Source organism: Pyxicephalus adspersus, chromosome 6 (assembly GCF_032062135.1).
Source record: "Pyxicephalus adspersus chromosome 6, UCB_Pads_2.0, whole genome shotgun sequence".
NCBI classification, from domain to species: domain Eukaryota; kingdom Metazoa; phylum Chordata; class Amphibia; order Anura; family Pyxicephalidae; genus Pyxicephalus; species Pyxicephalus adspersus.
Window position 1 is genome coordinate 28,443,303 of NC_092863.1, and position 14,849 is coordinate 28,458,151.

General features: G+C 33.5%; 1 protein-coding gene across 1 annotated transcript in view; it reads right to left on the minus strand.

The window, feature by feature from the left end:
• The window catches only part of CNTNAP4 (contactin associated protein family member 4), a 223,077-nt gene that overhangs the window by 64,055 nt on the left and 144,173 nt on the right, over positions 1-14,849 (minus strand). The window contains exons 5-10 of the mRNA XM_072415021.1: positions 13,221-13,424; positions 12,448-12,632; positions 11,791-11,934; positions 10,479-10,740; positions 8,799-8,948; positions 6,483-6,654 (exon numbers count right to left, since the gene is read on the minus strand). Coding sequence (XP_072271122.1) covers positions 6,483-6,654; positions 8,799-8,948; positions 10,479-10,740; positions 11,791-11,934; positions 12,448-12,632; positions 13,221-13,424 — 1,117 coding nt within the window. The remainder of the gene's footprint in view (positions 1-6,482; positions 6,655-8,798; positions 8,949-10,478; positions 10,741-11,790; positions 11,935-12,447; positions 12,633-13,220; positions 13,425-14,849) is intronic.

Here is a 14,849-nt window from a genome sequence, read left to right on the forward strand (position 1 = left end):
ACATTTGTCCATGACAGTTATATAACACCAGCAGGGTTAATGTTTGCATGAGCAAGTGTCCACATAAGATTGCAAAACTGGCAAGTGAAAAATGTGCTTCATCCAAACTCACATAATAGTAAAAGAAGACTTTATTTAACTGTGACACATTTAAATTGTGTCAGATGCACAACAGTTAAGTGTGTTGATTAGATTGCAATAACTAATAAAAAAATAATCAAAATAAATCAGACTGGCTACTGTAGGATACTGTTTATTGCACGTAAGGTACTGTTCCTTACTGAAAAGATTTCATATTAAACTTTTTTTTCTCATAGATAATATCTTTAAATATTTAGTCTGCCCTCAATCCATGAATGATGAGTTTGAATTTAATTTAAACTAAAGATACCCAGTCACATCTTTAAGGTATATTCTTCTCTGTTATGTTACATTTCCTGGAAACAATGATAAAAGATATATAGTATGTACTATGATATCTTCATGTAAACATTTATATGTAATTAACCTTCTCAGTGGTTAATATTTGTAATATTTACAGTTCTACTTGTATATTATTTGGAAAAGAGTTTCAGACTCACTGAAACTGTATTTTGTATTTTTATGTCCCATGAACATCCCAAAAATGCATTAGAGAAAAGTACAAATTCTATTTCTCTATGTGGCACTTTTGATTTATGTGAGAGAGGTCTGCATTCTAAGTTAACATTTGGTGACGCCATTAGCAGGGTGTGCAGGTTTGGATGCTAGCATGAGAGCCATTTATCAAGCTAGTCAGTCCCTTCCTAGGGGGGGCACTACAAACCCTTTTACTGTAATGAGTTTCCTTTCAATATGATGGCATCTACGTTCATGGTATTTCATTATATGCTCACATATGAAATAATATGTCACAGACAGATATGAGTAACGGTTCTCATGGACAGATATGAATGTAAATATATTATCTATTTAATTTTAGTTTATATAAATAAATTGAATATATTATAAACTTAGCATTAATATATTAAATTTGTTTTTGTATCTTTTTATTTTACTTGGTACATTTTCTACATGTTCAGAGTCCATATAAAATAGAGACAAGAAGGGAGGGTGATGTTCATAGTATAAATCAGTACTGCCCCCCAATGGGCGCTGAAGACGTGTAAGGGGGCATTTGTAATCCAAGGCAAATTAAGGGTGTGTTGAGGAGCGTGTGCTGCCCAGCTCATTCTCCTCAGTTTGATCCACAGCCCTGGTGTGCTGCTCCCCACCCACCTTGTACTGTGAAATAATCCTATACTTTGTACAGCAGCAGCATGATGATACCTTAACTTGCACAGATCTGTGACGTATGCCGCTACTGCTATATTTGTAAAAAAAAAAAAAAAAAGAAAGTGCTGATCTTACGGCGCATGTGTGAGATCACCATCTTTTCAATTACAAAAAAGTCCCCCTTGAGCATGGCTGTTCTCGGAGGAGGCTCAGCACTCCCCCTCAGTCTTTACCGGTGCAGCGGTAATGACAAAATTGGAAGGGCTTTGCCTTTTTTTTTATATATCTATTTAAAACATCATGTCCTTCTAGGACTATTCTGTTCATGTACTTGTATGTACTTGAAAATTTAAATTTATCCATCCTTGCTTCAATACTGGTGCCAACAGTTTAATTTGGTCTTCTTCTAGGTTCAGGTCTTTGGCAATAATTATTGGTCAGGATGCAATCATCTGATTATACAGAATCGTACACTGAGATGCACATGTGTAGCTAAGTGTACATTTATTAGAAGATTGTAAACAGGTAAGCTGCTGGGTTTCTTCTGTAATAAAGAGCTTGCTGCTCACAATGTTTTGTTTGGAAAGTTACGTTTTTCATTAAGAAAAGCAAGGGTGAATGTACTGCAAAATTGAACTAGTTAACTACATGAAAAACAATGGATCTGACAAGATTTGAGAAGATAGACTATCATGGGAGAACCTGGGTGATCTATCAAACCTGCAGAATGGATTTCTTAATCATTTGCTATAACTTGGCAAATATTTACTGGAAAAGATCAAGTTTTCTGGACCACCCAGGTGTTCCAATAATAGTGTATAGTCTTTTACCGTCTTGGAGAGTTTTAATAAATCAGGCCCAATATGTTTACTTCAATTTCTACAAATAACACTTACCACCCAAAGTTTGTAAGTTACTGCCATAGTTATAATGATGCAATTACATTTTATTAGGTCTGGTAGCATCTCTGTCTGTAAATACATTATTATATTTCCTGTTGGCAATGACCCACTGTGCCTCGCAGTAAAAGTAAAGAAGGAAATTAATGCTACCAATACCCATAATAATATTATTCAAACTAAAATTTAGTAAGCTGGGTATTCATAGGGGATTGTGAGTTGCAAATTTGTTTATAAACATTATTTATACAAAGAATATCTTTTTGTGAACTGACTTTTATGTAAATGACGGGTAAGATCAATAAAACACCCTTAAACCGTTATTATATATAATGATATCTAAACCCAAGATATTAAAGTTATTTTATATAAGTGGTTGTTCTGACTGTGAAGATGTTAACAATGAGAAAGAGGGGAGGGGGAGGGAGAAGGGGAAAATGAGGGGGGGAAGGAAGGGGGAAAGATATTAGTTAAAATTATCTATGACACAGTCTTTTTTTTTTCTTTTTTTCTTACACTAATAATGAATATTACACGCAATATTGGGTTATTATGGAAAAAATGTTTTATATTTTTACCACATACTAAGAGATTGGAATGAAAAAGTTTCTTTTAATAATGAATGCAATTAATAAGATAATTGGGATATATTATATATTTAAACCTTGGAGTATTATGTCACTGGGTTTTGCAATTTTTTTTTTTTGTTATAAAGGTTATTTTACACTATCTTATCATTTAAAATTTTACCTCAGTTTCTTCCACTATATAAATTAAAGTTGCCATATATTAGCCCTAGGTATAAAAGAAAGAAATGAATAATATGTATATTTGTAACTGTATTTGTATTAAGAAGTTATTTATTTTTGCCTGTTATGGTCTAAATGTTTTTTGTATATTTGTTTGTTGCTTTGAATTCTCAATAAAAGATTAGAACGTAAAAAACACCCATAAATCATAAGAAAATGTTTGTTGTGAGTTTGTGTAAACTGTGATTTCAGAGAAACTTTGTTAATTGGCAATGTTAAGAGAGTGATGGACATAGATTTGGAACAAACTGAATCAATGTTATTGCTGTAGTATTACTGTTATGTCCCAGTAGTGTCCATGAACGTCTTTACAAGTAATCTAAAAACTCAACTATAAAGGCTTACACTTAACACTGATGTAAATTTAACAAGAACATGTTGAAGTTTTAGGAAATTTCAAGTCGTCATTAAAGTGAGTGCACCATCATTTCTTTAGGATATAACAAGTTTGCAAGGGAATGGCCAATTACTGTTCCAGCTTCATATCTAATTTTATTTCCTTCACTGAACCACTGAAACAACTGACAAAGAACGATACCATCTGGACTTGAGAATATAATCACCAGACGTGATTTTGCATAATAGCAATACAAATAATTTGTCTGACATTTATATTTGCTAAAAATTCAGATTCTTTTTGAGATATTTAGGATAACAAATCATATCAGCTTTGTACATACATGCATACATGCTTACTCTACTAGTTTGACAGCATGACAATATTAATCCCTATTGTGTCGAGTATTAATTTTTGATATTAGATCACTTTTCCAATTTTTTTTGAATTGTTTTTATGTCATATATCTTTATTTACTCGAAGTTCCTTTATTTTTGTACTCATACAATACCTTGTTTGTATGAGCTCAGAATCATAGTCTTAGTCCTTGAATGCCACTTCTATGTCTTCCATTTTTCATAACATGAACCTTGTGATTTTAATTCTATTTTTCCTTTGTATACTGCATGTTCTTTCTTTTAAAATGCCACTTGTTCCCATTGCAAATGTAATTGTTGCCTAATCCTGTCTTAAAGGTTCTTATTTTAAAGTTTGTTACAGCTGAACGTTTACATTTTTCTCATGCTATGATATGTATATTATTTATTTTGTTTCTTCTGCATAAACATTATTTTGGACTAAGCGCATTACATTTTGATTGTGATATGTACTAGTTTTAAAAAAAAATTCTCGTTTTTCTATTTTTTCCGCAATGTAAAACTTACATTTAATCCCAGTCTAGAAAACTAATCTTTGATATTATTACATACTTCCCTAGATAGGCTGGCTTATAGGACTCAACAGCCTACAAGTTTGCAGAAGCAGCATTTGGTTACAATGACTTGCCAAGTGCCAAGGCCACCTGGGGCTCCCAATGCTTTGACAGCCTTGCTGTTTGGTTCTGTATAGTTCTGGTCACATTTTCTGGGTGGTGGGCTAGGAATATTTGTAAACCATTGATTTGTGGTACTGAAAGACTTGAGGCACCTCAGAAAAGTTCTCCAAAACCAGAGCCCACTGGGAGAAGGAGGCTGTTGTGCACTAATTTCAGAACTTAAGGGCTGGTTAACTGGAAAATAAATAGATAGATAGATAGATAGATAGATAGATAGATAGATAGATAGATAGATAGATATTGCAAATGGTTCACTCAGATTTTGCTAATTCTTTTCAAAACTGGGTATTTTGTATTATCCTTAATTTATAATACCCAAGTATTTATATGGCACCAACATATTACGCAATGCTTTACAAAGTCCATAGTCTTGCTATTTACTGTCCCTCAAAGGGGTTCACAATCAAATGTCCCTACCACAGTCATGTCATTACCACAGTCTGAGGTCAGTTTTTGGAGGAAGCTAATTAACCTAATTGCATGTTTTTGGAATGTGGGGGGAAAACCAAAATACAAAGAGGAAACCCACACTAACACGAGGAGAACCTGCAAACTTCGTGCAGATAGTGTCCTGACCGAGAGTCGAAACTGGGTTCTAGCGCTGCAAAGGCCACCATGCTGCCCATAATTCTTTTTTAAGTTCCACCTTTTTTTTCTATTTAGTTAACTTATACAGTTTTATATCACTCTGTGTACTGTTTGCTTGTGATATACTTGTAGTCTGATCCTATGATGTTATTAATATTCTTACAAATAATCATAATCATAATTCATTTTGGAATGTCAGATTTTAATTTTCCTGTTTCCATCTGTGTAGTGAAGATGATGAGCAGCTTTTGTTCCTTAATTTATTTGCTAGGATTATAAGTAGTTGAAAGCTTTACTAGTCTTAAATATGAATTTAGTGATTACTTCTTCTATTGACTGGTGGTTTATATATTTTACGCCAAGAATTTGTTTTGTTTTTGGTACCACAGTCTTCATTGATAGGGCTATTAACTTGTTTCTGCATATAGTTTTGCATTATATGATAAAATAAGCCCCAGAAAAGGTGTTTGGAGGCCAAGATCAAGGATACCTTTGATAAGAAAATGTATTTAATATATTAGGTGTATTCAAATTACATTAGAACAATCACAATTATATAAAAAAGAGATGACAAAAGGGTTAAGGAGTAATAATATTAATAAAAAAAATATATCAGTTATTGTATTCATCTATTAATGGAAGCTGGAAACGACAGCAACTTTTCTGAGTCTCAATGATAACATATTAAAAGACCCCCCCAAACCTAAAAAAAACATTCTGGAGCCTATATCACCTTTATGGCACACATTAGTCAGTTCTAAAATTTGATTTACAAGCAGGAGGGTGTATAGTGTATGCCATGAAAGCTGTATTAAAGCATAACATTACGTTTCAAAGGATGCTTTTTGGCTGAAAATTATTTATTAATAAACATCAGATGATTAAAAATTCATAAATTCGAGAGTAGGTGTAGCCTGAAAGTATTGAGAATGGGGGTTCCATGACAAGAATTGAATCTTGGGAATAATGTATTCAAAGAAAATGCTTTAGGAGTGTACCAAACAGCGTTAACAAATGTTTAAATTGTCACTAGGGATTTTCCCAGGGTTTTGACTGTGAGAATGGATAATATTCAGTAGGAGATGACACACACCTGGGCCAGATGAGAAAAGAAAGGGCAGAGAGGCAATTGGACAGAGGTATAGACTAAGAAAGGTATTAAGAGATATATAGTGCTATTGTGTTAACATTTATTTTCTTACTTAAATGTGCCCAGATTGGATGTTTATCAGTAATTGGATTGTAAAGTATGTTTCTGTGTACAATGTCATTTTTTATAAGCCAATGTTATGTGTTCCTGCATTGCCAAACTGTCTAGGACTTACATGGGAATTTTATTATTGAATTATTATTCATATATAATTTTATGTGTGTATTATATTCTCATAATCGTCTTACCTCATTTTATACATAGTAATTTCAATACCTGTGTGAACTGTGACTGTGGCCCTATATTCTTGGCTTTAAGCACTATACATAAAAAGTTAATGCAAGTCACAAAAAGTATAGATAATAAGTAGAAATCAAAAAATATATCCTACCTGTCAGTGATTCCACATAAATCAATCTGAAGGTCACTGAAATTTCCAAGCAGACTTTGCTGCACTGAAATAAGGTCCACAAGTCTGAAACCAATGGAAATTGATTTCATGCAACCCAAAAAGGTGCCAACAGGCTTTATACATGCATTGTCAGTATTGTTATTAGGACATCCTGAAAAAAAACAATTTAAACATTTGCTGAATGCATCAGTAAATAAATGACATAAAACTCTATTTTTAATAATGACATCCACATTTTAAATGTGTTTGCTTTGGTAAAACATTAGATGTTTAACTATAATTAAATAGCAAAAACAAGCTTTAGGTGCTTTTGGAGAGTAGGTGCACTGGGTGAGCAAAGTGAACTGCTAATGGACTTTTTTCTTTTAAAGTTTTTTCTTCTTTACTCATGAAGCTCTTTGTGCACAGGGGATAGAGAATATATAAACTTGCTGGCCTTTCATTTTAGTGAAAGGTATGCCTAAAAGACTTTAGTGATTCTCTGTAAATGCTAAGAATGAATTACTTCACAGTGCCTACAGCTATAGAGGTCTGGTTTAATTAGATTTTTTAGAAGAATTTCAAAACTTTTCAGCAAATATATTTATTGGTTAGCTTTATTGAAGATATAAGTTTTCAAAACATGCTTTGTTTCAGGCATAATCTTGAACAAAGAAACCTACCTTGCTTTAAAAAAATGCATACCTAATATCTTAAAGTAGACATTTCAGCAAATTTTAGTTTTTAGTTTAGAATATATTTTAGTTCTGATGCTGTGTTCACTTTAAATAACCAATAAAGTGTAAAACCTAAACAGTAAATACATTTTCAAGAGAGGCATTTAAAAATAGGGGCATTTCTCATTAATTGGTCTGAAAGGCTATTTGGCTATTTTAGAATTTTAATTACAGCATGGCACTAAGTGTGTATTTATTTTTTACATTGAGTGTATAACTCTTTCTATACTTTACTGACAGGAGTCTTATGCTCATTGGCCTGGATCATAACAGTCTATTTCACCTTGGTCTATGGTTTCTTGCTTCCTTGCATATAGCTTACCAATTCCCCTTTGGACAAATCCTTCCCTTCACTTATAGCTCAATCACCAGGTGAACAAAAAAAAATAAACCTAAGAAAATAAAAGAATTGCAACCATCTCATCTATAAGGCTTGGAATGCTGCAGTATAACTTGTTTTTAGGTTTAGACTACATTAACTACTATAAATGTAACTGAGATTTAAAATTTTAACCACCAAATTATTTGCTTTGTTTGCTTTTCATGGGAATAATCATTTTATGATGCATTCATAAAGCTTTTCACTCAGTATTGTTTTTTTTTTTTTTTTTGTTTTACATTAAATTTGAATTACATTTTCTAAAGCACAATGCAACCTAAGTTATCTGTCCTAAATATAGAGCACAGCAATTCTACAAAGAAGAGGGAGGTGTACGTACCAACCATTTACTGTACAAAAGAACTGGCTCTTTTGGATTTGTGTCAATGAGGCCATGGGCTGAAGAGTGTTTGTTATCTATTTTTGTTCCTTAGAAAAGATGATGTATTTCTTTCTTTGGTGCCCTCTTATTACCTCTGAGTTATGTGTACAAAGATGAAGTTTTCTTCTACATCTCAGAAATTTTTCTCTAAATCTTTCTTGCTCAGAGGACAGATAGGGAAGTCACAGGAAGTCACAGCTAATTACATATTTTATAATTGAATTCTTGTTGGTCAAGTTGAAATATACATATTTTGCTATATTATGCATTACTGGTAAAAACCTGCAGAACATGAACGGTAAGGGCCATTTTAGACTTGAGGTTGACTGTAGTGTTTTATAGTAGGCTCCCCAGGTAGTATAGTAGTGCCCCCAAGTGGTTGAGCATCATTTTGTATATGCATTTGTACATGGTTGCTGTGGACTGCAGTACAGCTCCTAAAGAGGCAGTTGCTTCTGGCTGTGCCATTTCTTTTCTTCCTCTGGAGGATGAACTGCACTGCTACCGAAACCGTAAGGAGAATACATGCAAACACTTTAACCTCCAGTGTGGTTTGTCATTACAGGGTGCATAGCATCAGTTTGCTATGTGCCTGGGAGTGGCTAATTGTGCAGTTCTCCACTTCAAGTGTGAAAGCAACCTTAGACAGTCACACCAATATACCAAAATACTAAGATGGTTTCTAGCATACATTGCTATTTCTGTCTGGTAAAATATTTTTATCTAACTTGCACACACTAAACAAGGTTACATATTTAAATCTATCTATCTGTTTGTGTATGTGTCTGCGTGTTGTTTCAAAAAATGGAATGTCTTACCTCCAAAGTAATAATTTCCTGCAGAAGAAACTTGAAAAGGTAGGAGCATATATAGGTTTGCAGATGCATCTTTGTCTATTGTTAAACTTGCACGGTTTTTTTTAATCACAAGATAAACAACATGCCACTGTCCATTATTTAGGTCAAAAGCTGTAATAATCAGAATTCTGAATATTAATTACAAAGCTTATTGATCACACTAGAGCATATATAGTGAAAGAGTTGAAAATCCCCACACTTTAGTCAATAGTAATTATTTTCTGAATTAATAATTTACTTTTTTAGTAAATCAGACACAAACATTTTTTTTAGGTTTAATAGGAATCCAAGCACCACTTCAGTAGTTCTGTAACAGATATTTACATAATAAAACACAATTAGTGAACAAATAAAGTAAATAATAACTTAAAGAGATTCTGTATTATAAATGGTGTGCCCAAAAAAGGCAAGCAGAGGAAAAAAGACCTAAAGCCAGTATTGCATGTGGTCCTAACATAGGAAATTTATACCAGCTACCAATCTATATTCTGCACCGCTCCTGTATAAGTGGATGTGACAACACACTTTACAATGTAATACAATAAGAAACAAAACAAAAATGTTGCACATAGGGGGTTATTGATTGGAGAATCATGCAGGTGCGTGTGTTTCAATAGCAAAAACTGTTTCTTTCAACCAGGAATGTTTCAGTGAAAGTAAGAATTATATAAAAGTAACAAAAAAACTTAACTTTAAACCAGCAAAATCCTTTCTCATCTAGATTAAACAAGGTGCTAATGCATGTTTTGCAGCTCAGAAATGTGCTAATGCATTTTTTTGCAGCTTGGACTGCACTAATAGTAAGTTGATAAAAAATACTAGCTTCTGCAGAAGATTTCCAGAGTTGCACTTTTTAGTAGGCACAGGGAAGAGAAAAGAGAAGGCTCTGCTCCTAACCACTTTTAATCCAGAAATAATATGGTTCTTTGGAAGTTGAGGGCAACACATGTGATTGACACCCCTGAAGCCCAAAAATTATTTTATATACAGTCAGAAGGTCTTGTGGGATGCCGGATGTCTGCAGACAGAAATTGTTATGAACTGCCATTCAATATTAAATCACAGTCACAAAGTGGGGAGGGAAAGGGATTCAAAATTTCAGAGAAGCATATTTTGCAAGTACCCGTGGCAGAATCAAACAGAACAGACAATAGTGAGGCAGGAATTCTGCTTTAAAATCAGCTTCTAACAGTTTGCCGGTCACTTACATTGAAAAGCTGGCAGTATGCCAAAATTGTTAGACAATAGAAAGTAATAGGAATAAAAATACTTGACATTTCAGTGTCTCTGTTGTGAATATTCATTATAAATTTCTCCACAATGCCTAAAGCTAGGAAGGTAATTAAGGGGTTGTTTTAAATCCATTTAAAACTAGCCTTGTCTACACAGTGATACTGCTGTATTGACTTCATGGTATAACTATAAGCATTGTCACCTGTTAAAAGAAGTGGAAACCAATGTAACCTTGATGAAATCAACAAGTACTGACTGAAACAGGATGTGGGACACAGAAAAAAAAATAATTATTAATATTTGCTTTTACCTGGGTCTTTTTTTAGGCTATGTTCACAATGAGCATTTTGTGATCAAACACAATATCTGAATTACTAGTGAGGTTGGTGGAAGTAATGTAATGCTTACCTGTTGTTGTGTTTAAATATTGTCTTTCATGTTTAAAAAGGCTCATTTTAAGCTTTCCTTCAGCAAGATAAATCACAAAAATAAATGGAGCAGAGCTAAGCTTGGTGGCAAATAGAGTGCCTTCCTTGTTCCAAGTACGGAAATTAAAAGAGATGATAACCTCTTCTTCCATTAATAATCCAGGCAAGATCAAATAGCTGTTTGAATTTAGAAATGTAACTGGGACAACTGGAGGCTCTTGGCAGGAAAATGAAATATTTCCCTGGGGGTTAAAAAGGAAAGTAAAAGCTATAACGTGTATAATTATTAATCCATTGCAGCCATGGTCAACACCAATGTAATGATACTAGGCTATGAAGTATTTAAACAGAATTTACAGCATAGAGGGAAACATTACTTGAACCAATAACAATGCACATTTTCCACAATAAAATGCAAGGACACAATACTGCTTTTCAGACCAATTTGTTTCCTAGATTTGGTTTGGTTGTAATAGGACTGTGTACTGTTAATGATCTAAATTTAGTTAGATCACTCAACAGATTTGTCTAGTTCTTTTAGAACTGAGCTAAATCTGGGAAACAAAGTGGTACACAAGTCTAACGTTTCATCAACATCAGCTTCATTCTATCAACATAACTGTACTAATTATTTCAGTTATTTGAGCAAGAGATCTGGAAAACATATCATATTGATAGTTCTTTATAGTCAGTTTGTGAAATACCAAAATAGCTAAGTTAATAAAATATAGGGGTAAGGTTTGGGTTCAGCAACATCAAGGTGAGAGATTTACAGCCCTGGCAAATTTAGGTGCCCAGGAGATTCTATTTTTTAAACCATAATGCATTTAAACTATGGCTTAGAAAACCTAAAAGCTTTCAATATGAAAGGGAGGGGCACACACCATCCATAATGTTAGTGAATTTGAAGCTTTTAGAGGGCAAGCATTCTTATAGGTAGCTTTAGGCAATCTTTTACACATTTTTTGCTTTTTATTTTAATTTTTGTATACTTTTTTTTGTTTTTGATTTTAGTTTTTGGTTGCTTTGAGCTTTGGCCTCAGGGGTGTTATTTTGAGGTTTTAATTTCTTTTGTGAGTTTTAAAATTATTTTTAATTATTGACATGGCTTTTTGTAAGTTTAGATTTCTTAAAGCTGGGCATTTATATGTTAGTCTTCTTGAAACTGCTTAATGTTTGACACAAGTTATTGCATTGTTTAAAAGAAAAAGTTAAGTGCCCATATACAAAAACTGCTTGCCTAAACTCTAAAAATTATACTGATTGTCATCCCAAATATAATTCAGTCTTACCTCAATGAAGATAGGAGGTTTGTACCTCTTGGCGAAGTTGATGATGTTCATACCATTGTAGTAAAGGTTCTCAAAGCACCCATGAAAATTCTTCTGTTTCATTGATGCTGATTTTCCTTGTGAGGCAATACCTCCAAAGCTAAGCTTAGAAAGAAAAGAAAAATCAATATAGCCATTAAGCTAGTTTCTATAGTGTGTTAAAAAATGTTGCAGTTACATTCTTAATTGAGCATTTAATTACAGCAATCTATTTCAGATTCTCATTGTATTTAACATCCATGCTTCCCTTTATACAATATATTGCAGCTCAGATACCAAAAGATCAATTAAATGCATACATTTGAAGAGAATATTTATAGTTATAAAAAGATATTTTTATACAGATTGTCTTACAGTTCTCTGAATCAGTACCACAAGCTATATTTGAGGGCAAAATAGGTGTTTAAAGACTTGCAATCTCCCCATTGAATCACAATAGAAAGTCAGTATTCAAAGAATACAAAAAGATGCAATTATGATAATGAGAGCATTGATAAAGGTATAGTTGTCAGTTGTGGTAATAAATAAAACACAACTTTAACAAATGCCATACTAAGAAAAGTTAAAACCGATGGTGAAAATCCATGCCACAAATCACAACATACACAAAATACACACCTCATAATCAATATCCAAGTAGGAAATGTCTCCCTTCATGAAGAAATGATACACATGTTTGTCAACAGTGAAATTAACTTGTCTTCCAAAAGGCTCTATAACAGCTGAATGCCATTGCTGGTCATCTAGCAGGCTTCCCAAGGAGACATTAACATGAGGATTAGAGGTATGAAACTGTACATTTCCTTAAAGGAGAACAGATGAACTATTAAACCAACAATACAATAACAAAAAGACAAGCATTGTTAGAGCTAGTATAGTCTTCTAAAAATATAAAGACATAACAAGGCTCCTCTGTGTAGTTATTTTATGTATACATGTTAGAAGAAAAATAGAATTTATTAATGCAGATTTAACTGATCAATGATAGATAAGTAATCCAATTCACCTGGCTAGGCCAGTTGGGTAATAGATATCCATTATTATGTACCAGTTCCGAGGATCTGGTCTAACAGAGTGGAATTTTATATGAATTTTCACTAAGTATTTCTGGACTGCAGTGCGTTTAAATAGGTTGGTACAAAAGCACTGGACCTGCACCAGTTTATTGACTGGGAATAATGAACTCTTTTCTGTGGTAATGCTTTTGTCACTACTGTCTGTCATTAGATTTACCTATATTAGGGTATTAGGTTCTTTATTGTATATACCAACATGTTTCCCAGGGGTTTGTCTATTGTGTAGCTTTGCTATGAACAGTACATGCTTTAGAACATGACAAAACTTTAAAGAAAAAGAAAAATACCAAATGAAAAAATAATGACAAAGTTTACCTAGATTAATAATTAACCAAAGCCTTCCTTTTGTAAGTTCCAATGCAATACGATCTCCATTTCGTCCTTCCCCATGAAGTAACATGCCATCACTTTGCATTGATTTGAACTTCAGAGAAATGACATCTTTTGTTGTACTCATTGACTTTTGATGGAAACGGTACAATACAGAGCTTTTACCATCAAGATACATAATGTCTGAGCCTGTTAAAAAAATGATAACAATGAACAAAAATATGATAAATTCATAGATGCAGTAAATATCTTAACTAAAGAGAATGATTTTACAGGTTTCAAAACCCAAGTTTGCAAAAGTTTGAGCTTCAGACTACATTTTATTACTTTATATTTACCCTAAATTACAGCTAAAGTTATCAAAAAAAAAAAATACCCATGTCTGGGTAGATGTCAGAGGGACCAATTTATTTAAGGAATGAACACAACTTTTTCCCTGTTCAAAAAGAAAAGCTACCATTCGCTTTGTTAAATGTACATTTTCTATTCTTTGAGTACATCAACCAGAATATGTTCAGTCAGTCATTAACCCCTTATAAAATGTGAAAACTTTGAAGCACTAAAGTCTTTTACTGTTTGTTTTTGCATGTTTACATCATGTTTACGTCAAATGGCTGTTTACCATGCTCGCTGATAGACCCGGTTATATATCATGATATCAATTATTCTTTTGTATTGTGATAATGGAGAATTACGTGCCATTACTGCACTATTATGCTTGCATACTGTGTTACTGTGATGGTTGCAGGTATGCTTTACCCTCCAATATACAAAATAAAACTTTTAAGTGAGCCAGCAAATCTAACTAATGTAAAACCTGCATACATTTGCTATACTGCTGTGTTAATGAACCTCTGATAAGTGTCAAGCCACCTGGAGGCAGTCCTTATCACTATAAAGTTACAGGAACATCACACCAGATGACCCAATATCTCCTGTAGAAGGCCTGCATGGAGGTTTTAGTTAAATACATTTAACATTAAATACATTTGCAACTACATAGGGAAGATAAGTGTGATTTGCAAATGAATGCAACCATGATTTTACTTTATGGAACCCTGGAAAATCTCCAGAGGTTACTAGGGATTCCTTGAGCAATGAGAATTTTGTGCCTTTCAGGTCTGTTTGACAGACACTGTGAGTTGTAAACATAGCAATTTATGTAGGGGTTCCCTGATGACATGAAAGTTATTTAATGGGTTTACCTTTTGTTAGGTTACAGTTACACTGCTGTAAAGCTGTATTGTAAACCACCTGTGGGGCACACAATTTAAACCAGGCAGGAAGTTTGAGTCACAGACTTGAATACATTTATTTAACATCTAGACTCACCATGTTGTTACTGTGTATGATTCATCTTTCTCCAGTAACAATATAGTAGACCAAGCAGGAAAAAGTGGAGGCTACTGTGTCATATCTTTTAAAAAAAGTGCCATGGGACTTAGTTACCTTTCTACTGTATTAAACCAGGCAGGGAGTGGGACAGCTAGATTTTAAAGAGTTTTCCAAACACCACTTACATGACCAGGGTAGCTCGGACCTTCTAGCCCATCCCTTATAAACACCATTGTCATAACTACCACCTACTACCAAACCTCCCCCTGCTTACCAGCC